Source organism: Phodopus roborovskii, unplaced genomic scaffold, assembly GCF_943737965.1.
Source record: "Phodopus roborovskii unplaced genomic scaffold, PHOROB, whole genome shotgun sequence".
Classification (NCBI taxonomy): domain Eukaryota; kingdom Metazoa; phylum Chordata; class Mammalia; order Rodentia; family Cricetidae; genus Phodopus; species Phodopus roborovskii.
The window spans coordinates 36,682,968-36,710,014 of NW_026126511.1; the positions used below are offsets into that span (position 1 = coordinate 36,682,968).

Consider the following 27,047-nt stretch of genomic DNA (forward strand, 5'->3'; position numbering starts at 1 on the left):
TTTATTTTAATCAAAGTTGGAGACATCTTGGAGGAAATGTCAAGGAAACAGGCTGGTAGGATCAGCTGAAGTCCTCTGACATTGTGAAAGAAGGACATTGTAAAGCTCACTGTGGCCTGGGTGGGTTAACTGATAATTGCAGGAAACTGGAAAGAATAATGATCAGAGTCTGTCAAACACGAAATTTGATGAGGATCGCCACCATATCTGTAAGAATTGTCATAACTATGGCATGCCTCACTCCTGTGCTGGGCGCTGCCAGCTGGGTGGGGGTGCTTCTCTGTACACCCCGACATGGTTTCAAAGACAGTGACCAGAAGGGGGAGCCTTGCTGTTTCCCCTGCCCCATCCCCCACAGCTGGCACAGGCTCACATATTCTCTGCCAATGTGAAGAAGCAGCAAGCTGAGTCTGTTTTGAGTATGTCACCATGAGTTTAGATACCGTTTCCCTTTTAGGGACCTGGCAGCCAGCCCTAGTCTCCTGCCCGGGGATTGACAGGAGTGGGCAGCCGAGGGAAAGCTGTCCAGGTCACTGTCCTTGTCCCCCTTGATCTGTTCCTGTAAGCAAAGACTCTTGTCACTGATGTCATCAATCTTGCACATTTCATCAACAGTAAATTCATTTTAAAATCTGCTGCTGAGCAGCCATCTGTCTCCATTTTTGTCAGACTGCTGTTATGACAGTGTGGCTGTACGGTGAGGCTGTCTTTCCCTAATGACTCCTTGATCTGAAGGCGAACACATTGAATGGGTCAGCCATCAGCATTTACACTCACTAGTCTGGCATCAGAGCCTGGAATTGAAATCTTGTTTTTGACCTAGGGTGATGATATTGATGGTTTCTATATTTTGTTCTGCTTGATTTATAGACTTCTGAAATTACAGACTGTTCCAGCATCCTGATTTATTACATATTAGGTAGGAAGAGGGCGGGCCAGTTTTTAAAAACCATTTAAGTGTTGCTGGAGGGTAAACTGAGGCACAAAGTGCTGAAGATCAGAGAGCAAGAATTAGTGATAGGACTACTCTTGGAGCTATGGTCTCTTCAAGAAAACTGAGTCTTTTTTTTTTTTTTTAGATTGGGGAGGAAAGGGTTTATTTGGCTTATGCTTCCCTTTCTTTCTTTCTTTTAATATTTATTCTTATTTTACATATCAATCCCAGTTCCCTCTCCCTCCCATCCTCCCATGACCCCCACCCCCATCCCATTTCCCATCCACTCCCAGAGAGGGTGAGGCCTTCCATGAGGGATCATCAAAATCTGTCAAATCATTTGGGGTAGGGTCTAGGCCCTCCCCCATATCTCTAGGCTAAGGGAGTATCCCTCCATGGGGAATGTGCTCCCAAAGTCTTTTCCTGTACCAGGGATACATTCTGGTTCCACTGCCAGAGGTCTCCTAGACTGCCCAGGCCTTCTAACTGAGACCCATGTTCAGGGGGTCTGGGTCGGTCCTATTCTTGTTTCTCAGCTATCAGTCTGGGGTGCCTGAGCTCCCCCTTTGTTCAGGTCAGCTATTTCTATGAGTTTTTCCAGCCTGGTCTTGACCCCTCTGCTAATCACTCCTCCCTCTATGCACCTGGATTTCAGGAGTTTGGCTCAGTGTTTAGCTGTAGGTGTCTGCTTCTGTTTCCATCAGCTACTGGATGAGGGCTCTAGGATGGCATATATAAGGTAGTCATCAATCTCATTATCAGGGAAGGGCATTTAAGGTAGCCTCTCCACTATTGCTTAGATTGTTAGTTGGGGTCATCCTTGTAGGGTGGTTTCTTCAAGTTCCATCTATTTGCCTGCAAATTTCAAGATCCCATTGTTTTTTTTCTGCTGAGTAGTATTCCATTGTGTAAATATACCACATTTTCTTTATACATTCTTCAGTTGAGGGGCATGTAGGTTGCTTCCAGGTTCTGACTATTACAAAGAGTGCTGCTATGAACATAGTTGTACAGATGTCCTTGTCACATGAATGTGCATCTTTTAGGTATATGCCTAAGAGGGGGGATTGCACGGTCCTGTGGTAGACTGATTCATAACTTTCCTGAGAAACCACCATACTGATCTCCAAAATGGCTGTACAAGTTTGCACTCCCACCAGCAGTAGAGGAATGTTCTGCTTTCTCCACATCCTCTACAGCATAAGCTGCCATTGATGTTTCTTATTTAGCCATTCTGACAGGAGTAAGATGGTATCTCTGAGTCATTTTGATTTGCATTTTCCTGATGGCTAAGGATGTTGAGCACTTTCTTAAGTTTTTCAGCCATTTTGGATTCCTCTATTGAGAATTCTTTATTCAGTTCTGTACCCCACTTTGTAACAGGGTTATTTGGTGTTTTGTTGACTAGTTTCTTGAGATTTTTGTATATTTTGGAGATCAGTCCTCTGTCAGATGTGGTGTTGGTAAAGATCGTTCCCTAGTCTGTGGGCTGCCATTTGGTTCTGTTGACTGTGTCCTTTGCAGTACAGAAGCTTCTAAGTTTCACGAGGTCCCATTTATTAATTATTGATCTTAGTGTCTATGCTACTGGTGTTATGTTCAGGAAGCAGTCTCCTGTACCAATTTGTTCAAGGGCACCTCCCATTTTCTTGGAGGTTCAGTATGGCTGGATTTATGTTGAGGTCTTTGATCCATTTGGACTTAAGTTTTGTGCATGGCGATAGATATGGATCTATCTGCAGTCTTCTACACATCATCATCAGTTGTGCCAGCACCATTTGTTGAAGATGCTTTCTTTCTTCCATTGTATAATTTTAGCTTCTTTGTCAATGATCAGGTATTCCTAGGTTAATGTCAGGTCTACCTGTCTATTTTTGTACCAATACCAAGTTGTTTTCAGGACTATAATAGAGCTTGAAGTCAGGGATGGTGATGTCTCTGGAAGTTTCTTTATTGTACAGGGATGTTTTGGCTATCCTGGGTCTTTTGTTTTTCCATATAAAGTTGAGTATTGTCCTTTCAAGGTCTGTGAAGAATTTCCGGAATTTTGATGGGTATTGCATTGAATCTGTACATTGCTTTTGGCTAGATTGCCATTTTTACTATGTTGATCCTACCTATCCAAGAGCATGGGAGATCATTTCCATTTCCTAGTATCTTCTTTAATTTCTTTCTAGAAAGACTCAAAGTTCTTGCCTTATAGGTTTTTTACTTGTTTGGTTAGTGTTAACTCCCAAGACATTTTATGTTGTTTGTGGCTATTGTAAAAGGTGATGTTTCTCTGATTTCTTTCTCAGCCCCTTTATTGTCTATATATAGTAGGGCAACTGACTTTTTGAGTTAATCTTGTATCCTGCCACTTTGCTGAAGGTTTATAAGCTATAGGGGTTCCCTTGTAGAGTTTCTCAGGTCACTTATGTAAACTATTGTATCATCTGCAAATAGTGAAAGTTTGACTTCTTTCTTTCCAATTTGTATCCCCTTGATCCTTTGTTGTCTTATTGCTCTAGCTAGTACTTCAAGTACAATATTGAAGATATATGGAGAGAGTAGACAGCCTTGTCTTTTTCCTGACTTTAGAGGAATCACATTGAGTTCTCTCCATTTAGTTTGAAGTTGTCTGTTGATTTACTGTATATTGCTTTTATTATTGTTTAGGTTTATCCCTGATCTCTCCAAGACCTTTATCATGAAGAGTGTTGGATTTTGTCAAAGGCTTTTTCAGCATCTAGTGAGATGATCCATATGGTTTTCTTTTTCATTTTGTTTATATGGTAGATTACATTGATAGATTTTCATATGTTGAACCATCCCTGCATCCCTGGCATAAAGTCTACTTGGTCATAGTTGATGATTTCTCTGATGTGTTCTTGGATTTGATTTGCCAGTATTTTATTGAGTATTTTTGTATCAATGTTCACGAGGGATACTGGTCTGTAGTTCTTTCTCTCTTTCTTTCTGTCTTTCTTTCTTTTTTTTTTTCTGGTTTTGTTTTGTTTTTTTCAGGAGCTCTTGTAGTTCAATCTGACTTTGGACGTGCTGTGTAGCTAAGGATGACTTTGAATTCCTGACATCCCTGCCTACCTCCTGGGTGCTAGGATCTCAGGTGTGTGCCAACATTTTTAGCGGACCCAATCCAAGTCTAGGAGTGGGGGTGGTTGAACCCAAGACTTTGTCCATATTTGTCAACGGAGCTGTATCCCTAACCTCCTCTACCTTTTTATTATACCGTGCAAGAATTTCACAAACTTGCTCCACTCAAGGCCATTTTCTCTCCAGAGGCTCAGAAGCATAGCAGAAGGAACTGCAGCCAGCTTTGAGCCAAGACAGAAGAAGACACTGTCACATGGTTCCCAGGCTAGCTTTCAACAACAAAACATAATCCAATCCAATGTCTGCCTTGTTCTTGTCTTCCCCCCCCCCCCCCGTGTGTGTGTGTAGGGTGATGACTAATTACTTTAAGTTTGCTTCCTCTATGTAGGGGCATTGCCTTTCTATTTCCCAGACTAGTCTCCTAGTCATCTTCTGAATGGCATGACTATAGGCAGACACCTTTATACCCGGTTATATCTAACTTTATTCTCCGTGTTAACTTCACAGTAGGCCATCCGATGGAGTCTTTGTGTGTGGTCAAAACTAGTCTAGGTGTGGCTGCTTCAGTGCTTTAAAAGATTTTATTTAGCATTTGAAAGAGAAGATTGGATAAAGAGATCATGCTCCATAGTGTAAACAGCTTCTATCCAATCTGCAGGGGACTCCCGAGCAAAGGTCCATTTTCCAAAGGAAATGCAGTTTGGCTTCAGGATTGCTACATTGTTTCTGGCTTACTGGCTGTGGTGCTTTGAAAGGAAACAGCCCCCATAAGCTAATATGGAGTGGCACTATTAGGAGGTGTGGCCTTGTTGGTGTACGGTCTCATATGCTCAAGCCAGGCCCAGTGTGGTAGTTTCTTCCTGCTGCTTGCCAATCCAAATGTAGAACTCTTAGTTACTCTTCAGCACCATGCTTCCAGCCATGATGACAATGGACTAAACCTCTAAAATTGTAAGTCAGTCTTAGTTAAATGTTTCCCTTTATAAGAGTTGCCTTCGTCATAATGTCTCCTCACAGCAATAAAACCTGAAGATTCTGGCCTGCCATGATTCTACAGTGCAGCACCAGTTCTTAACCTGAGTTTCCAGCCTGCTAACTTGTCAGGCAGATTCCAGTCTCGCCAACCCCAATAATGCCATGTGCCGTAACTGTAGAATGCCTATCTTTCTATCAACTCTTTATCATGTATTTCTTAATCAGCCATCCAATTGTTCTCCCCCCACCCCCAGGGAACCCTGTCTCATACATTTGTTAATTGTAAATATTCTCTTCCTCCAAAGTATTGGAAGGTAATTGAAGTATTTTGGAGCCACCCCAGTCCTAGCTATGTGGTCTTTCTTCTCCTCCTCCTCCTTCTCCTCCTTCTTCTCCTTTTTCTTCTCTTTCTTCTTCTCCTCTTCCTTCTTCTTCTGTGTGTGGTTTACTGTATATGTGCATGCATGTGGGTACATGTGTGTATGCTGGTGAGAATGTGTGTGCCATTTATATGTGTCAACGTGTGTAGAGTCCAGAGGTTTTTTGTTTGTTTTTTTGAGACAGTTTCTCTGTGTAGCTTTAAAGCCTGTCCTGGCACTCACTTTGTAGACCAGGCTGGCCGTGAAATCACAGAGATCACCTGTCTCTGCCTCCTGATTAAAGGCATGTGCCACCACCGCCCAGAGGTTGTTTTTAAGAATTTTCCATGATAGCTCTATTCATATTATCCTTTGAGGTAGGGCCTCTCAATTAAACCCAGTGTTTGACAATATGGCTAGTTTTCCTAACCACCTTGTTCTGAAGATACTCTGTTTCCATCTTCTTGTTTGGAGGGTAGAATTACCAGTAGGCCACCATGCCCACACATCTATGTGGGTTCTGGGGATCTAAACTCTGGTCTTCTTGCTTGATCAGCAAGCACTTTAACCACTGAGCCATCTCCCCAACTTTAGTATGTTATCTGGAGCAAATTGCACATATCTTTATTTGCTTAATTGTTAAATGGGAATAAAGGAAGCATTTGCTTTGGGTTGTTATATAAGTAAGGATGTGCCTGGCAGAGTAAAGTTTGTTCAAGACAGACTCTCATGTGGACCAGGGTGATCTTGAACTCCTGGATCCTCCTGCCTACACATCCTAAGATCTGGGATTATAGGCATGATCCACCATGTCTGGCCTAATGTTATGCTGTTAAATGTAGATCATTGACTTGTGATTAGCATATTATACTAATGTGTATGTTATTTTATGAGGAGGGAAGTTGGTAGGAAATGTGGGGTGCCCTTGACAGTATTCAAAATTCCTAGTTTCTCAGAAGAATCATGGTATGGAGATAAAGAGAAGCAGATGAGTGTTAACAGTAGCCAGGTCCACCTTCAAATCCTTATTCTCTCATTGGGACTGTCAATCACACTCCAGGGCAGGCCCCATCCCCAAGAATAGTGGGCCAACACAAAACAAAACAGATTCCATCAGATTCTGTTTTCTTTGTTTATTTATTTGGGTCTGTTTTGATTTCTGGTGTTGTTTGTTTGAGAGAGAGAGACAGAGAATATGAAGTTGGGTGGTAGGGAGGTGGAGGAGGGTCTGGAGGGAGTTGGGGGAGGGAAAATGATATAGTAAAATATATTGTATGGGAAAAATTTTAAGTAAAAAGTTGTTTAAAATCCTGTTCTTATCTTACCACTTTATGACTTAAAATCAATGATACTACCCTTTGGGGGGACTTGGGATTTTTTAACATTTTAGTATTCTTAGTCTGCCTTTGGTTCTACAGTGCTGTGAGTCTGGGGACACAGGCAGAGATTTCAGCCTGACAGGGAAAGAGCTGGAAGAGACATCCTGTGGTGTGTCACAGCAATTCCTCACAATCAGAAAATGACTTTGAATGGCCACCATGTCACATGACTGGATTCTCCACAATTTGACACTAAGTTGGTTCCATGTCACTACAGAATAATAGCTCCATAGTCTTAGGAGAGTGTACACATGATTGAGAGCTCTAGAAGCTAGTGAGCAGGACAGCAAAGGGTGGTGGTTTAGGAAGAGTGAAAACGAATAGTCACTAAATGAAAGCTTTAGTGCAAACAACCATGGGCTCCCAGGCCCAGAGGCTTGGAGGGAAGTTGACTGCCCCACAGACAGTAATTGCAGTAGTGGCCATGAAATAACAAAAAGATTGAGAACTTTATAGTGAGATATTCACTCTGTCCATACCTGTTGCACTGACCACGCCCATTGGGGTGGGGACAGGTGTGGACATGACACGGGGGAACCAGGTCTGAGGCAGGAACCCTGGAGCACTCTCTTGCTTGCTGGGCAGAGACAAAGAGCATTTGAGGCATCCTTGGGACTGGAACCTGCTAGTGTTCATCTGTCTCTATTGTAAATTATTTCTCCCTGAATAAACATCTATTCAGCCTATCTGTTTTTCCAGATCCTTATTATTCCATAATAGAACTTTTTGGAGGGTAAGGTCTAATACTCTTGGACACCAAGTCTTAGCCAGTGGAGATTGTGTTGACCTCCTCCAGACATTCAGCTCTCTATGGAGGGCATTTTGGGTGGTCATGATGGAGATAGGGGGATACAATCATGGCGGGGGTTGGTGAGGGGGTGGGCAGTCAGCCAGAGCACGTTCATCCTCTAGTGCATATGACTACATCATAGCAAAGGGCACAGTTCAGAATGTCAACAGTATTGAGGTTAGACACTCTGGAGGCACCTTGTGCTTGGATAGGGTGAGTAATCCAGTATGCCTGGCATTGGCTAATGTCACTAGAGACATAGAAGAACCAACATGCTTTTTACTCTAAGAGCACAAGGGAATGTAAGATGTGTTCTTCAAGAGAGTGGCTTTCCTTGACTGTGACATTATGGGTGCTAGCTCACCCAAACCAGACAGTCAATGTCTTGAAAGGGATTCTGAAGCCAGTCTATCCCAGTGCCTTACGTAGCATGATGAGATATGAAGCCGGGGGGGCGCTATGACAGTGACTAGCTCCCCTAACCACTGAGGGGGGCGCTATGACATTGACTAGCTCCCCTAACCCCTGAGGGGGGCGCTATGACAGTGACTAGCTCTCCTAACCCCTGAGGGGGGCGCTATGACAGTGACTAGCTCCCCTAACCCCTGAGGGGGGCGCTATGACAGTGACTAGCTCCCCTAACCCCTGAGGGGGGCGCTATGACAGTGACTAGCTCTCCTAACACCTGAGGGGGGTGCTATGACAGTGACTAGCTCCCCTAACCCCTGAGGGGGGCGCTATGACAGTGACTAGCTCTCCTAACCCCTGAGGGGGGCGCTATGACAGTGAAGTTTGCCTAACAAAGCACCTTTGTCCCTGCTAGCCTGCTGGTGCTTTCTCCTGTAGCCTCTGTTGCTCTGTGTTTCATCTCCCCAGTTCAAGCACAGCTCAGAGCAGCTGAGGGCAGTGGCTTCCCCATTTCCGGGGCCTCCCACCATCCCTGACAAAGGGGTGAAGGAAGAAAGAAGGGTTTCAAGAGGAAAGTCACCACCTAGCTTAATGTAGTCCATCGGGCTGACAATCTGAAGGAAAGAAAAATAGGACAGGAGGAAGCAAACTGTTTCCATGATGAATGTTCCAAAATTAGACTGTACAGGGCCTGTGTTATATTTCCTCAGAATATTAATATGCACCTCCTGGAATACATCACTGAGATTTCACTGGAAAATTAGAAGAGAGCAAGGGGATAAGAGAGTCATGAAAATATTAAGCAATTGAAATAAGCAGATTTTTAAAATGAATTTGTTATGGCCAGGACCAGAGAGCGAGTTTCATGTTATTATTATTATGGTGGCCAGGAAAGCCTTGGGGGATTTCTGTGTCCCAACACAGTCTTCACGATGATGTTTTCTTGCTTCTCTGAGCTTCGGGCAGAGCATAGGGAGAATGATGTTTCCAACCCACTGTTGAAAGATGCTTCAGCCACCTCAAGATCTAGCAGGTGGAGAAGCCAGAACCAAAGCCAGTTTTCAAGCACCAGACCATCTCTCTTTCACTGTGCTACATCTGGCCTTGCACACGGGTCGGGGATGGGGTGGGAGGGGGGCTGAGTCAAAGGTCTGATGGATGCTGGGAAACCACCCGGCCTGGCACGACTTTGTGCCTCTTGGCTTTCTTGTCTGGAACTCAAGACAATAATTACTATTAGTGTTTTCTTTATCTGTGCTGCAAAGGCTTCCAGGTCTCTCACAGCTCTGTCTTTGGCTGTTGTCATTGTACAGTTATTACATGACTTTATAATTTAGTCTGGGTGTTTTCAGACTGTGATGTAAGGAACACTTGTTCGCAAGATGCCTTCCTAATTTTCTATAATTAATGTGTTTCATGCATAAATAAGTACAGAAGATACCAATTAAATCCAGAACCCAGAGTTTGGAACAGGTTAGTTTGTCCTACAGCTTGCCAGGAGAGAGATGTGACAAGTATTTTGCTTATTTGTATGTAGAGGTTTTTTTTTTTTTTTTTAATATATAGCACTTGATAACATCTTGTTGACCACTAGTTTCCATAGAACATAATCTGGGGATCATGGTTGGTTGATAATGTTGATAGACTCACACCTGGTTCCTAGGATCATATACCAGACTTGAAGTGAGGATGAGGCTGACAATGGCTTGCAAAGTCCTTATACCTTGAGGTTTAGCTCTTTTTATATGCTTTATAGTCATAAATTGCAATTAGTTATCATCTACTGTTCCTTCGTAATGATCTAGAGTGCAGGGTACAAGGGCTGGCTGATGGAGCCCACATGGGAGACAGTGGGATTATCATAGATAAGCTTGGCCTGTGCCAACCTCCAGAAAAGTACCTCTAGAAAATGAGTCTCAGACAGTGACCAATTGGCCTAAAAAACATGTGAGTCCAGACAGATCAAAATGAGTCTTCAAATTAAATCACCAAGACACTCAAAGACACCGTCAGGCCCAGTGATGGTGATCCCCAGAACAAGCTGTCTTACTAGACTTAACAGAAACAGTGAACTCCAGGCTTCATTGTACACGCTGGAGAGAAAATGAGAAGGCAACCTGACAGCAATCTCAAGCCACCCTACACTTGCCATATATGCAACCACATGTAAGAACAAGAATACCATACAACACGCGCACACACACACACACACAGACACACACACACACACACACACACACACACACACACACACCTATGCACACAACAAAGCCAAAGAGGATTTTAAAGGAAAACACATTCCAGCTGGTAAAGTGCAAGCCAGAAACCAGTGACCTATGAATCATTCTGAGGGAGCAAACCGAGTGTGAGTGTGTGTGTGCGCGCGCACACGCACACGTGCATGTGTGTGTGCTGTATTTTTTATTCTTAAGTTAGAATATGAAGTAATGAGTTTTATACAGTACTTCTTTACATATACTATCCTATTTGTTCTGCCCCATCCCTTCCCTTCCAGCATGCTCTCCTATCCCCGTGGCCAACATTCACTGCTCCCTTCCTTCTCCTTGTATAGTTCTCCATTCTGCTTTCATTCTGTATTCCATTATCCTCTCTTTCCCTCTCCTCCCACATAAGGTCATGTCTTTCTTATGGTCCTCTTTCTAGTTTCAATACCCACCCCCCATATACATTTAAATCTCTATCACGCAAAGGAGAGAAAACACAGTATTTGTCTTTCTTTGTCTTATTTCACTTAACATAATGATGTCTTCTTTCACCTATTATTCTGAATATGCTATGATTTCATTTTTCTTTATGATTAAGAATAGTTACATATATACACACACATACAATTGCTTTATCCATTAAGGCATTGATGGACATCTAGATAGATTCCATTTCCTCAGTTTTATGTATAGTGCAGCAATAAACATGGATATGTGAATATTCCCTTGATATGTTTACTCGAGTCTCTCAGCTAGGAGGAGTATGGTAGTTGTTTTTGTTGTTGCTGTTGAGAAATCTTTTTTCTGATATTCACAGTGGTTGTATATCATAAGCATGCTATGTCAGAAACACAAATGAACACATTTGTGGCTTCCACAATGGCATAATGAATCAAATCCAATATATTACTCATAAGTAAACTCACACGGCTTAGAGTTTTCAATGGCAGAAATTTGCCAGATAATCTTGCCTACCATGGTGATCTGAGTAAGGAGAATGCAGACTCATTGATTGCTATTAACTCTCACATCCCACATTACACAGCACACAGTGAATATGCTTCTCTGCTTTACAGAATGGATACAAGTTAAAGAGGCTATAGCAGAGTTCGGAAGTGGGCTGTGAATGAGCCTGTACTGATAACGAACCATCCCATTGTTGGGAGGCAGCTGCTGCTGAAGTCACACTTTGAGAACCTATAAGGTGAACTCAGGTCTAAGAGAAAGAAATGGAGGGTTCAAGTTGAAGTCTGGATGGGTGAGAAGGCAGACAGTCCGGCAGTTGATTAGGCTTTGTCTGCAGGGGTGAAGCTGAGCTGTCCCCAGGCACAGTCAGGAATCCTCTCGCCAGCCCTGATACCTATATCAGCTATCACATGATAGGTTCATGTGGGGCCATGCTATCACAGTGTAGTTCATTATTTTAGGGGATGCAGGTAGGAAAGCCACACCCTTTTCTTGGTCTGGTTTGTTTGATAATGTTCTTAGACATGGTTTCCTTGATGTGATTTCAGTGTGCCCTTATTTTCCTTACAGACTCAATTCACCCTAATAAGCTTGTAGAACACCTTCCATCCTTAAGGATACACCATTTGTCAGTCCGTGTTGGCTGGCTGGTGATTGACAGATGGCATAGTTTGTGGATCTACCTAGTCATCCTTTTGCTCAAAATGGAGTCTGAAGCTGCTTATAAAATGAAGCTTCTGAAGACAAGAAAAGCCTGAAAAACCACTGTTTCACACAATACAGAGATGCTTAGAGCAGGGCACAGTTGGCTTCAATCCTGAATCAGTTTACATCCCCACCAGCAGCATGTAAGGGTTCCTCTTTTCCCATATCTTGCTCCCATATCTTGTCATAGTATAGCATCTCTTAGACAGACACTTGATTAGTTTCTTGTCCTACCTATATTTTACTTTCAGAATCTTTTTCTGGCAGAAGACACTACAGATGAGAAATATTTACTTTTCTAAGTAGCCTGGTCCCTCATTAGTTCCTCTACATTTGCTTATGCTCTGACTGGTTATTTTTCTAACCTTTTTTTTTCCTTCCTAGTAGGACCCTGTAAATAAGTAGCCAGCAAGAACCACTGACACATTCAACATTCTGCTTGGAGATGCCATTGCTCACATCTCAATATCCATCAGCGAATTAATTTATATTAGTGCACTTGAGTAGACATTACTTCCTATTCTATTAAAAAAAAATACCACTGTACTTGGCCTGTTAAATCAATGTTCCAGCCTGATGGATGCTCACAGGGAAAGGTCCTATGGGAAGTGAATACATACAGGAATCAAAAGGGTTATAGGAGTAAAGTAGAAGTTGGGGGTTCCTGTGTCCTACCCTAAACATTTAAGTGGAGTAGGAAAAGGTCTGGTTAGTTCTCTTCACCCTTTAATCCTCCCCTGTATCTTTTTAGGCTTGAGGTGCCTTTGCAGGGCAAAGCATCTGTTGTTTTTCCATAAAGTACCGTGGATCAAAGAAGCACATGGCAGATTTTATCCCATCGAATTTCCCACCAAATGTTCCTCCTATTTTTATTTGAAATGGAGAACTGTCTTAGGCTTTCTTCTATTGCTGTAATGAAACACCAAGACAAGCAAGTTAGGGAAGAAAGGACTTATTGGGCTCACATTTCCACATCTTAGTCCATTACTGAAGAAAGTCAAGACAGGAACTCAAGGCATGAACTTGGTCTCAGGAGCTGGTGCAGAGGCCATGGAGGGACACTGCTTACTAGCTTGCTCCCCACGGTTTGCTCAGCCTGCTTTCTTATAGAACCTGGGACCACCAGCCCAGGGTGGTACCACCCACAATGAGCTGGGCTCTTCCCCAATAATCACTAAGTAAGAAAATGCCCTATAACAGTGGTTCTCAACCTTCCTAATGCTATGGCCCTTTAATAAATTCCTCATGTCTTGGTGACTCCCAACCATAAAACTATTTTTGTTACTACTTTATAACTGTAATTTTCTACTGTTATGAACTGTGATGTAAATATCTGTGTTTTCTGATGCCCTTAGCAACCCCTGTGAAAGTGTTGTTCAACCCCCCAAAAGGGTCATGACCCATAGGTTGAGAACCACTGCCCTATAGGCTAGCCCTCAGTCCAGTCTTATGGAGGCATTTTCTCAATTGAGGTTTCCTTCCTGTCAGATGACTGTAGTTTGTGTCAAGTTGACATAAGTCTAGCCAGCACAAGAACTGAAAAGATATATAGCCCTTTTGTCTCAAGAATGAGATAATCTATTTCCCCTGAAATACTTTTTATTTGAGAAAACACATCAGGTTTGCTTTGCCAAGTTTCCCTTCCAAGAGGCCTGGGTTGAGTTAGAAACTTGACCAGCTTCTCTTTTACTTCATGAATACCTACTACCTCCTAATGATGCTGTAGGAATCTGGATTTCCTGAGAAGTTAGAATTCTGGTTTCAAACACACCTCAATGTTCTTGGAATTGGTAGAGTTTCCAGTTAATTTGAATGTAAGCAACTGTTGTTCCAGAGATCAGGAATCAAATTCCTGATGAGTTGGTAGCGGCCTCTGAGGGGAAACCCTTGGCAAACATGGTAAACTATGAGGCCAACAGAGCAATCTATTGTTTTCAATGACCTAGTAAGATCCAGTGAATAGATAACATTGCAACATGACAATGGGCAACATTAGTGTCATTCTGTATCAGGGAGAAACCTCAGGGACTTAATCAAGTTCCCATCATCCCTTGGATGGGGTGATTCTAGAAGGATGCTCTTGGCTGCTTGATAGCACTGCCTTTGGGATTGACCCATCTAGATCCTAAGTCATAGACTATCAATAAAAAATGTTCAGAGCACATAGGCACAGCCTTTGCTGGATCTTCTCTGGTGTTCTGTCTAACCACATACCAGGCCCATGTATTGAACTAAACCTTCCATCATGTGCTTTCAGAACAGGTAATGGGGCAAAATCCTAACCAATTTCTGCTCAGCCTTGGGGAGTGACAATTATTCTCCATAAGAATTCATAGCATCCCATACTTGAAACTTGATTCACTGTGATTGTAAATCATAAAAATAATCTGTGATACGCTGATATGACATAACAATCAATGTCTGTTTAACAAATGGCCCGCATTAGTTTTCATCTGTTATCTCCTTTCAAAGACAATGTTTGACTTTGTATCCCATACTTCACATTCTATCTCAAAGCACACAAGAGGAAGAAATGCTCACTTATGCGTAAATATACTCAAAGGTAAAAGATTTATTTATTGGTAAAAGCCTTAAATTGGCCAATTTTTTGACTTTTCATCTGTAAAGAAAAATGCTTTAAAAAATGAGATTGCCTCCAGATGCCGTGGATTCCATGGCACTCCCTCGAATGTAAAAGCAGATGAGATGGAATATTCTGGTCCCTGATTCCATCCCATTCTTATCTACACATAGCTCTTCTTAAGTGAACTTGACAAGTGTTGTGGGCTGATAGGAAGATAGACTACAACAGTAAACAAGAAAAAGAGTTTTCCCCCTCACATGGCAAATGAGCTTTCTAATGGAAATTTCTCTGTGCAGGGGAAGATATTACAATTTTCAGCACACAATAAATATATTTGCTAGACAAAAAATACATTTCATTACATGTGATGCACTTTCTATTGTACATTAACCACTTTTTCTGCTTTGTATAGTAAAACATTATTTTCTACTGTAAACTGTCTGCAATTTATTTTTGTGGGCCTGTTCCCCCCACCTCCAGAGCAAGAACATTCCATTATAGGCTGGTCCCAGTGAATATACATTATTTAAGAAGTGAGTGGCATGTGTGAACATCTATGCTTCTGGGCATCTTTACAGAGTAGGCAACAGTTAACATCTTGGACAGAACAGCTAATTCGATTAACATAACCAGTCTGTAATTACTAGGTTTCTGGGAGTCCTTGACTATGAAACCCTCAGTAATAAACATGTATGTTTTTATAAAATAACACTATTGCCTATTCCAGCTACTAATATAATTTTTCCCAGTAATGTTTCTTTGGGGTTAACAATACATGACTATAGTTTTTCTAATCTTTGAAGACTGTATACCTTGTTGATCCTCATTGAAAATGGCAGTGCCAGGGCCTCAGTTTCTTCACTGTTAATTGTATTTGGCCCTGATTACCATGTGTATTGTGTCTTTCATATGTGTGTTGTATTTAGAAGCTGACATCATTGACTTCTTTTGGCGGTCTTCCCATTCCATGTTTGTGCTGGCTAGTTTTATGTCAGCTTGCCATACAAACTGGAGTTACCTGAAAGGAGGGAACCTTAATTGAGAAAAACACCTCCATAAAATCCAGTTATAACCAGACGTGGTAGCACATACCTTTAGTCTCAGCACTCAGTAGGCAGAAGCAGATGGATCCCTGTGAGTCCAAGGCCAGGCTGGTCTTGGAGGAAAAAAAAACCCAAAACAAAACAAAGATCCAGCTGTAAGGCATTTTCTTAATTAGTTATTGATGTGGGAGAGACCAGCCCATTGTAGGTGCAGCTATCTTTGGCCTGGTGGTCCTGGGATCTATAAGAAAGCAGAGTGAGTAAGCCATGGGAAGCAAGCCAGTAAGCAACATCCCTCCATGGCCTCTGCATTAGCTCCAGGTTCCTGTCCTGCTTGAGTTCTTATCCTGACTTCCATCAACAATAACAGTGATACAGAAGTGTAGCCAATTAAATCCTTGCCTCCCCAACTTGATTTTTGGTCGTGGTGTTTTATCATAGAATAGAAACCACTACTAATGTTAGTATGCCTATGGTCTTACACTTGTTCAGGCCCTGTTTGGGCAATCATATTGTTGTGGTTTCGTGGGCATAGCTTCCCTGCCATTTCTAGGAGATTACACCTCACAGAAGACCTCCTGGTTCTCTGGCTCTTACAATCTTCCTGCTCCCTCTTCTGAAATGCTCTCTGTGCCTTGAGTATAGGAGCTGTGTTGTGGATGTATCCATTATGGTTGGGCATCCTGCACTCAGCTGGTATGGTTGTCTGTATTGGTCTACTGTCTGCTGCAAAGAGAAACTGTGTTGATGAGGGGTGATAGCTACATTTATCTGTGGGTGGTGGTTTGAATGAGAACATCTCCAGCTGGTGGCACTCTTTTGAGTACTGGGTTAGCCGGTATGGGCATGCTAGAGGTAGTATATCACTTAGATCAGGTATTAAGATTTCAAAGCCATGGACCATTCCTAGTGTGTGTTCTTTGCTTTGCATTTAAGGTTCAAGATGTGAGCCCCAGCCTCTTCTCTGGCTATCATGTCTGATGGCTGATACCTCTACTACAGCATCATTAACCCTAACTCTCTGGGATCATAAGACCTGATAACCCCCCCCCCCATTTAGTTGCTTTGTTTATAGTGTTTTATCACAGAAAAAAAGAAGCAGCCTATACATTTAGCTATGTTTTAAAATGCAACTAGGAATTATACTGCTCTTGTAAAGTGGAGGTAGTATGTTCCATTCCTCAGCTCTATGACCTCACTAACTTTGGGCAGTACTAGCTAGGTTTCCAGTTAAGTAGACCTGTGTCCAATTATACAGTTATTGGTTATTTCCAAGATATGAGTACCATTATTGTACCTTTAGGAATATCTTGCTATGCTGGTCATTGTTGTGGTTCATAGACATCAAATCTGGGCAGGACTATGGGTTGTTTCCCTCCTCTGGCAACTTGTTATGAAAGCAAGTTCCCATGGAGGAGGCTTTTAGGGTCAGATCCAGTTCAACTATTCTGAGTCTTGTGTCTGCAGTACAGTGTGTTGAGCCATTGGATCTTGAGGGGCGAGACCTAAGAGCAACTGCAATACCCTATACTGTTTTGGGCACCTCATGTACTCCCCAGACCAACAGCTTGTAAGGAGGCTTCTCATGTCTAGTGCTGAGGTTAGATGGTTTATTGTTCTTGTATGGAGCATTGTCAACCTCAGTGAAATAAATTCATTTAAGGTGTGTGTGTGTGTGTGTGTGTGTGTGTGTGTGTGTGTGTGTGTGTGTATGTGTACACATGTACACATACACTTATATGTAGTACATGTCATTTTAGGTAAGTACAAAAGCATGGTTTCTTAAGGCTTTTCAAACATCCTTGGTGTTATTTATCCCTCCCTCCCTCCTTCTCTCTCTTCTGTATCCCCCTTTCCTTTTCACATTACATGTATTCTGTTATTCCTCCCTCTGGGACCCCCACCCCCAACCATGGTCTTTTCTTGATTGGTTTCTCTGGTTACTGCAAAGCTGATACATCTGAAGATTTGGAGCTCTTTAAACAAGCAGATAGACCAATCTGAAGCTGTTTAGCCTGAACTTCCTATCTCCCCTCTCTAACGCCTATCCTTCTCTTTCATTTTCTTCATGCATGAATGCATCTAATTTTGAACAGATCCACCCTGCACAAACCCCTCTATTCCTCTGAGATTCTTCCTCCTCCCTCTCCCTCCCCATTTCTCTCTCTTACTCTCATACCTGTGTGTGTGTGTATGTGTGTGTGTGTGTGTGTGTGTGTGTGTGTGAAAGGTACTGAGTCTTAACTAATGCTGCCTGCATGCATATATGGCTGTAGGGATGTCCACTATGACACAGACAATCTACCAGGTGGCTCCCTGGTAGGAAAGGGACTTTGTGAGCTCCTCCCCCACAGCTCACACTGGAATATCTATGGACTATTGATGTGACTTAACCTTGTGTAGCAGATCCTGTGTAGTCGACCCCTGTTGCTATGAGTTCCATTCATGCAGCAGCCCTGTAATGTTAAGAAGATACCGTTTACCGCTGCCCTCACCAGCCTTATGCTTGGTCTCTTCTTGGATCCCAGCCTTGGGGGGAGGGAGTATGATACATTTGACTCGTTTATGGCTGAGCACACCAGAGACACTTCTTTGCAATTTGGTCAGCTGTGATTCTCTGTGCTAATTGTCATCTCCTGTGCAAAGAAGCTTCTCTGGAGGAGTATGAGTTAGAATAACCTACGAGTCTAAGGACAAGAATCTAGAAGGCAGTTTGATGTGGTATCAGTTTAGCAAAATGATAAAAATAGGTTTTCCTCTATAGTCTGTAACCTTTCTAACCATTGTATGCTGGCTGGGTCAATGACACAAGCTGGAGTCATCTGAAAGAAAGGAGTCTCAGAGAAAATATCTCTATAAGATCTGGCTGCAAGGCATTTTTAAAATTAGTGATTGATGGGGGAATGGCACAGCCCATTGTGGGTGGTGGCATCCCTGGGTTGGTGGTCCTGGGTTCTATGAGAAAGCAGACTGAACAAGTCATGAGGAGCAAGCCAGTAAGTAGCACCCTTCCGTGACCTCTGCTTTAGTTTCTGTATCCAGGTTCCTGCCCAGTTTGAGTCCTGTGCTGGCTTCTTTTGGTAATGGACTACAATGTGGAAGTGTAAGCCCAATAAACCCTTTCCTCCCCAACTTGGTTTTAGGTTTTGTTGCAGAAATAGGAACCCTAGCTAAGATACTACTTTGAGGTCCAGCCAGAGTAATAGTACCAAATATAAGTTACCTCCTACTGAGTGGGCCTTTAATCAAGCAGGTGTTGGTTACCCCTCAAGACAGGCATGTTACTACTGCAACAATGGACACATCTTGTTGGGTGAGTGGTTGATGTTGTTCTCAAGGCAGTACCAACTCATATTATGAGAAAAAAAAGCATTTTGTCTATATTACATTGGATAGAATTTGGTTAGTCATATTTTCTACAATTAATACCATCTGTGTAAACTTGTCATTTCATTTTAATATTCATTTTCATTAGTTCTTTGGGGGGGTCATTTCATTTTTATCATTCTTGCTGAAACTAATGGTAAAGAAGATGAAACTGTTTTTCTATACATTTGAAAACTGGTTTTGACTAGTTTTATATATAGCTTGATGGCTTTTCTTTGCTGTAGTAGAAGTAGATAAAGATGAAGTGAGGCAGCAGGATTTCTCAAACCAGGGAATATTATTTAGCCTTACAGAAAGAGTTTAGTTGTGATACCTGCCACAGTGTGAATGAACCTTTAAGGCATAAGCTGAATGTATGGTAGACAGAGGCGGACACACGCTGTAACAATGGGCAGACTTGGGGAGACAAAAAGAAATCAGGGGCTTGATGGGAGTGGGAGTGGGTAAAGCATTATTATCTATTAAGGAGAGACATAGCCAGGTGGTGGCGGTGGCTCGTGCCTTTAATCCCAGCACTTAAGAGACAGAAACAGGCAGATCCCTGTGAGTTCGAGTCCAGCCTCATCTACAGAGCAAGTTCCAGGGCAGTCCTTGATGTTTGTTGGTGATTTAAGTTGTGGATACAGATAGTGTCGATTAATTAACCTTGTGAATGTGTTTAATGTTGTCAAACTGTATACTTATGAATGCTCAAAATAAGCATAGATTCTTTATCACAAGATAAACTTAATTAAACTAGGTAAGAGTTTGCCAAGACATTACCTTTGATATGAAAAGACATCATAGGTGGCCTGGGAACGACTAAGGTAGAAGTAGGTCTAAGTAAAAGGAAGGACTGATTTGGAGTCCACCTTGGGTTTAAATCTCAGACTGACATTACAAACTGCAAAGAAGGCCGAGTTATATAAATATCCAAACTTCACTTCGCATGTGTGACAAAGGGGGACAATAATAATCTCTTCATATAGTGTTACCACAAGGGTTAAAGAGGTTGGGGCACCAGACTCATGGAGCCCCAGACCACCTACAGGAGTATATGCAGAAATATGCAGTAGTATATTCCCCTGGACTCACTTGTAAGTTCAGAGCCTGAGTTACAGTTTCCACTCTCTGCAGTCTCGTTGTCTGATGAGAGTCCTGGCAATACTCAGAAGCATGCAGCATGCAGTGTGCATAAAAAACACTGTGGTCAGAACCAGTGAGGTCGTGGTGCCTGCCCCCACATCCCTACATAACGAATTACCACTGTGACTAGAATCTGCATGGAATTTGCACATCTCCCCCCATTTTCAAATGAACCTCTTAGGCTGCTGTATAGCAGGATTGTCTACAAGTGGTGTCTTCTGCTTTCTGACTTGTCATAGTTTAGGAATTTGTCAGGATGGTGGTGGCCATAGGCACCAACAGATGGTAGGGAATGCTGCCAGTGTTTAATGGGATAGATAGTAGGATTTGCTTTTGTTTGCTCTCTTGAGACAGGATCTCACTATGGAGAGCAGGCTTCCCTCAGAATTTAATTCCACTGCTTCAGCCTCTTGAGCGCTGGGATTATAGGCCTGTGCCACCATGCCCAGTCAATACTGGCATTTGCTTGGATTCCTACAGCATTCCAGTCACATCTTCCTTGCCATGAAGCTCACATTTGCAAACTTGGGGGAAAATGTCTGTTTCAGACTGAACTGTGAATGCATTAAGCAGAGAGAGAGGGGGTCTTTTCTCATTCCTGTCCACACGCACAGCATTGGCACTGAGCCTGAACAAAACACACGTGTAGAGGCTATGGGAGTTATGAGTAAAAGCCTTCATTTTCCAGGGTTCAATAAAAAGAACCTGAGGGTAATAATGTCCAATAGGACATTATGACTATCTTTTCGTAACTTCAAAGGACATTCATTGTTCAGCTGTCTTTTTGAAACCGTTTCATTTTAAATTAATATCTCGAATACTTGTCTTTTGGGGGGATTTGCTGTAATAAAGCAGGAAGGAAAGAGAACTTAGAGGCACAGTCTGCTCTACTTGGTGGCAAAAGGAGGAAGGGAAGAAGACCAAATTGTTTAAATTACTGGGCTTATCTGTGACTGACTTCATTCCCTTTTTAGCATGTGCTTTACAAAAGATACACAAATGTACAAATGCCACAGCAACATGACAGGGTCCTCGGCACTTGCCACAAGGGCAGAAAGCAACAGTATGTATGGTGGCGATTACATTAATGCGCTTGTCTTGGTACCTTTAGATGCATCCCCTCCTATACCGAATTCTCTCCTGCATTGCACTTTGCAAGCCACCGAGTGTCTGTGTCCTATCTTTAGCAATCGGCTTGTCTCCTGTTGAATATATTTAAAGTGGTAGTCTAGTACACAGAACTAAAAGATAAGAAAAGGATTATATAAGAAGGAGTGCAATTTATCAACAAAAAATTACACGGAACCAATATGGTAGAAGTCAAGATTTATTGAAAAAAATTAATCTCTTTGCTATAAAATTTGTAACAGGAATATTTTCCGAATGTGTTTCAATGCGTAAACCTGAATGTCAACATACCAAGCAGGGGACAGCAGCTGTAGTCCTTCCCTCTCCTTACAGTTTATGAAAATTGTTATGCAGTCCATGTGAAAAGAACGCACGATGGAGAACTGTTACATTAGAAAAATAATATCCTTGATAAAGCATTCTCAAGGAGACCAATCATAGTTTTCTGCCTCTTCAATAAGGCAAAAGTCCCTGGAACAGTATATAACTTAATTTACAAAATACAATAACTGTTCAGACACATATTCAAGTTTTCTTTTGGTATGATTTTTTTTTCCCACTGTAAAATCGCTTTCTTTTTTTGTTTTGTTGTTTTATTAACAGAAAGACCTTCAGGAAAATGTAATTTAATGTTTTCAGCTATACATTACATATACAACTCTGTAGCCTAGCAACCACCATTGCTACACCGCCATTAGCTTTAAGCATTTGCTCCGTGCGCGCTAATCTGCAATGATGCCTAGTTTGGATTTTGTGGTCATTGACTGTGGAATCATTGCTTGGTATTCATAGGGACAGGTCTGTCATAGTAAAGTATGAGGCTTTGTCTAGTTTAAGGAACTGGTACACAATTACATTTCCACTCACAAGAAAACGCCACAGATGTCACTGAAACAAGGCTTTGGTGGCTCCGCACAGGTTCCCTGCTGGCCGACCCCAATCCTCTTGCTCCTCCACTGTACAGCCCTGGCCGGCTTCGGACGGCTTCATTTCCAGCTTTCCTGGCCCTCAGTTAGGTCGTTTTAATTCCTTCGAAGGCACACAACTTCCATCTCTTTTCCAGCGTTGCCCCCACGCCAGTGAATTCCTGTTTGAACATGCGTGGCAGCCTCATCAGAAGCATCTCAATTTCATTGGCAGATATCTGTTAGGAAGAAAGAGACGTACAATTTTGGGAAAGGTGCCCACATAGAAACTGGAAATGGATACACCCAGGGCAGTCTCGCCTTCCGTGGAGATACTTCCTTTTCTCCTTGGCTGTCAAGCAAGAGGGGAGAGTGCTCGGCACTTGCCCTAACTGCGAGCAGCTGGCAGTGTGGGTGTGGGATGAGCTAGGAGTTTCTGGTTCATCTTCCTGTGGAGGAAGAGATGCTTCACAGGCCAGAGCCATGTCTTAACCTCTCCCAACATGAAAGGCTCAGAACAAATTCCCCACCTTTCCTGTGCTCACCATCACCTGCCCGGGGCAGAAACTTTCTGCAGCTCATCAGGAATCAGAAAGCCCTAAGGTTGGATTTCTTGCCATTCAATCCCTTTCTCTTAAAGATGATAAAGATTTAGGAATGCAGACTAAACCTCAAACTTTTGGTAGTGAAGTCTTGATAGCTAGTCATTTTAAAAAAAAGTTATGTCTATATGGATATTTTAGCTCAGAAATTTTCTTAGATTTTAACATCTTTACATTAATAATTAAATGAAGAATCCTTGGACTTTGATCTTTCTTGATTCAGTCACTGTTCTTGTTTTCCTGTGTTTACATCCTACACTGGGACACAGTGTTGAGAACCTGCACACCAGTACGGCTAATGAGGGGCTGATTGTCTAAAACTCCTATCTGCTATTGTTAAAAGTTAAATGAACCTTAGAAAGATAATTAGTCTCTGAGCCTTAGCAAATGGGAGTAAAACTTAATAGGGATGGTGTCAAAGCTGTTGTCTTAGCACACATCTGGGCACATAGAAATGCTCCATGAATCAGAGTGACTATCATTTTTCATGATGTAATTGCCACAGTGAGATTGTTGTAGAGTCAACATTTCCCATTTAGCAATACTAAGGCTGTCTTTTTGGCCTGTCTTTCTCTTGAAAGTCAAATCAACCATATTTAACATCCACAAGGAGAACATTCCATATACATTTAAATATTCCTAATCCCTGAGCCTATAATATTTTAGTCAAAAAAGGGACTTCTGAATGGTAAAAATGATTAAAAAATATTGACTTTTATGTGTGTGTGTGGATGCCAGAGGGAAGGTGTCTGATCTTCGAGCTTAAGTTGTAGGTATTTGTGAGTGACCTGCTGTGGGTAATAGAAACTGAATCTTGGCTTTTGGAATAGGAATAAGATCTTAACCATTGAATCATTCCTCCATCCCTTAGTAGACTGTAGTCTGAATAATTTGAAACCTGAATGCATTGTACCATAAAACCATGTTAGAAGGACCATTAGACCCATAAAAAGCCACTACACAAATGCATAGCATTTCCCCTTTCCATGGGACTGTAAGAACACATTCTTCCATGTCCTCATTTCTTTGTATGAGATATGTGTGGCTGGTATCAAAGACAGAGGAGCTGGTCAGTTTTATAAGCTTGCTCCTCAGCTGGAGTGGCTGGCCAGACAAGAAGGGTATTGCTGTGAAATGCCAACCACCTCGGGCTTCTGTGAAGACAGCAGCTTCCTTACCTGCTTCCCCAGAGATACCCTAGGTCAGTGCTCTGTGAATACAGCCCAGATAACCTATTTTTAGTGAGCTACCCCAGCAATTCTTCTGAGAGGGTTCATATGGGTTAAGAATCGAGGATTTGGCCAGGGAGTCACGGACTGGACTCTGGGCAAAGCCCTGTGTACCATGGTCTTGGGCACTTAGTGTCATGATGTTCAGTTCCTCCATGTGTAATAGAAATATCCCCCATGCACTTGGAGTAATTCAGGGCAAATCAAAAGCTCTCCCTTTTTGTTTTTCTGTCTCTACAACATATGGATAGGCAACAATGCTAACATCAAAAGGTTTGTGGCAGAAGGTCAAGATCTGTGGTCAAAGGCCACATGAGGTGAGTACAGGAAGTAGGTGGTCAAACTCAGCCAGTATTAATTAGGCCCAGGAGACAGTCTCTTGACATACCTAAAAGCAAAAGGTTGTACATGATAGAGTAATCTATATTGTCATATAATGTTTAAATCAGGCCAAGTATGTCTATGTCCTCAAAGCGATCATTTCTTCTTTAATACAAAACAACCCAAGTATTATGTGTATAAGTGTTTTGCCTGCTTGTAAAGCTGTGCACTATATGGCATGCAGTTCCCACGGAGGCCAGAAGAGGGCATCAGGTCCTCTGGAACTGGAGTCACAGATGGCCGTGGCCACCACATACTGGGTGCTGGGAATTGAGCCTAAGACCATGCAGAAGACAGTTGCTCTGCACATTATGAGGCTGGATTGCCCCGGTACAAGCTCCTTCGTCCCTGTTCTCCCTGTTAGGCTTCATGAAGGCTGGGATTAAAGGCATGCCCCCACCACAGCCTGGCCGGCTCCTTTCTCTTATAGAAGGTTATGCCAGATGAAGCAGAGGCTACAGCAGTGGGGAAGGCAGACTTGGGTTAGCTGGTAGCTACTGTCCACGGTAACTATTGCCTCCCTGGGGAACAGAGGAAGAACTCTTAGGAACAAGGGAAAGAGCTACACTTTTGAAGAGAAAATAAGCAACTGAAGATAGTGTTATTCTCTGAAGGCTGTGCCACTGACCCTACAGCTGGGTGGGAGTGTCCAACTGAGCCAGATTTCTAAGAACAAAACACAGCACCCTAAGGTTCTATAATTCTAACCATGCTCTCATGAGAAAGGGGGCGTTTATAAATATGGAAACTGAGGGGGTCAGGTAACTTGAGCAGGGTGAGCCAGGTCGTGAGAGTGGAGCTGGCTTGGGTCCAGGCATTATAGTTGGAGTGCTGTGTTCTTATCAGGAGGATTACCGACCATCTTTTTGGTCATGCCTCTGCCTCTGGACTCATGAGGCAATGCTGGCAGCGGCAGGGCTGGGCTTTGTGTGCTAAATACTGGTAGAGTGATGTCCATACCAACAACCAAACCCTGAGACCTGCAAATGGACCAGGCTTATTATGCACACTATCTTAGAGGTTTCCATTGCTCAATAAAATGACATAAAAAAAACAAGCTGGGGAGGAAATGGTTATTGTTTATTAGACTTACACACTCCCACATTCATCAACTAAGGAGCACCAGCCCAGGATGGCACCACTCACCATAGGCTAGGCCCTCCAGCACTGGCCACTAATTGAGAAAATGCCTCTGACTGAGAAAATACAGCTGATTCAGAAGCAGCCAGTACAGTCACTTCCATGCTTCTACTGACCACCACCCCAGGAATCACAACCAAAGGGACAGCAGGTAATGGGCAGCCCTGGCCAATACTCACTTCAGACCTGTTGTCTCATTTGTAAGATCTGGGAATTCACTGCAAAGAAACTCAGTAAATGCTTTAAGAACTTGATCTGAGTGCTGGCTTCTGTGTCAGTGTGAGTTCTGGGATGAATCACTGGAAACCTACCTATCTGCTAGGTTGTGGCACAGAGCTCAAACTGAGACATCTGTGGTGCACGGTTATAGAATACTAGAGGCAAGCAAATTTCAGTACTATTTGCTACATGTTGCTCTTATTCGTTCATTTCTTATGCAGGACAAAGCCAGTGTGCATGCGGAAGTGACAGGACACCTTTACGTCATCTGTCCTCTCCTACCTGCATGTGGGTTCCAGGGATTGAACTTCAGTCATCAGGCTTTGCATGGCCAAGTGCCTTTACCCACTGCACCATCATCTAGGGACATGTATGCAATACATCTAACACAAAAAACTACAGCCAGTTAAACTGGGGTGGAAAGGTGTTCAATGAGTTACCCCAGCCCAGCATACCCTGCATATTAGGTAGGGGCTTTCACCCGATCCTAGAAACCTTCCTAAAGACAGTCACCATGCACAGCGGGGAAAGATTATGAGAAGCCACTTCTAGGCCAGTGTGGACTGTAGGCCTTTCCTGACATTTTTACAATGCTTTGCACTTGAGAATAAGCAATATTTTTAGTTGCCTCATCATCTTCTCTCACAATGTCCCTTCCTACAAGTATGTTCTTCTTATAATTAGTCCTGCAGGAAGGAGTAAGCCTTGATGAGTTTTTACAAAAGGAAACAGGCTCCATAAAAAAAACCCAGGGGCTTACGTGGTGTGACATCACAAAGGAACCCTGTGAAATCGGCTGCATTTGTTTCCTTCTCTGCTAGCTCAAGCCTACAGCCTCCTCACCAGGCCCTTAGACACTGGCACAGACTAGCACCAGCCGGCAAGTCAGAAGTGATGGAGTCTGTACGTCCCGATCTATCAGGTAAGGCAGGCTGGATGGGGAGGGGCACTCACTTGGGGCACTGAAAAGATGCCAGGGCAGGCTGTGCCATGGCTGGGGAGCCAGCAAGGCCAAGTGCAAAGGCGTAGTTTCCTCTACAGGATACACTGGCTTTTGGCCCTTAGAGTACCTGTGAATCGTGTTCATTCCTGTATCCAGGGTGGTATGAGCAAGCACAGACGCCATAGGATGAAGGATGAGGAGCAAGAGGGGGTTGGAAGGGAGGGAGGCTCAGGGGAGAAACAGAGAAACAGGGAGAACGAGAGGCGACAGTGAATCACATCCCAGAAGGAAGCTCTGGCCAGAGCTGGCCTCCAGCCTCCTCTTCACTCAGGCGTTGCTCTGACTGTGAGCTCACCCTGCCCAGGTTGGTACTTTACTCGGTCAGGTCTTACTTAATACTTTTTGGTGGGGGTGGGGTTACTGCTATTGAACCCAGGCCTTGTGCATGTGAGTCAAGTGCTCTTATTCTTGTACATGGTGCACCATTTTCTCAATGCGATGGCCATGTTGCCCTGGAGGGTTAACCT

General features: G+C 42.9%; 1 protein-coding gene across 3 annotated transcripts in view; it reads right to left on the minus strand.

Annotated features, from left to right (window-relative positions):
- Window positions 1-21,282: 21,282 nt before the first annotated feature.
- The window catches only part of Enox1 (ecto-NOX disulfide-thiol exchanger 1), a 261,615-nt gene continuing 255,850 nt past the window's right edge, over window positions 21,283-27,047 (minus strand). For all 3 annotated transcript variants that reach the window (XM_051195352.1, XM_051195351.1, XM_051195350.1), the window contains exon 15: window positions 21,283-22,245. In XM_051195352.1, coding sequence (XP_051051309.1) covers window positions 22,114-22,245 — 132 coding nt within the window. In that variant the 3' untranslated portion in view covers window positions 21,283-22,113. The remainder of the gene's footprint in view (window positions 22,246-27,047) is intronic.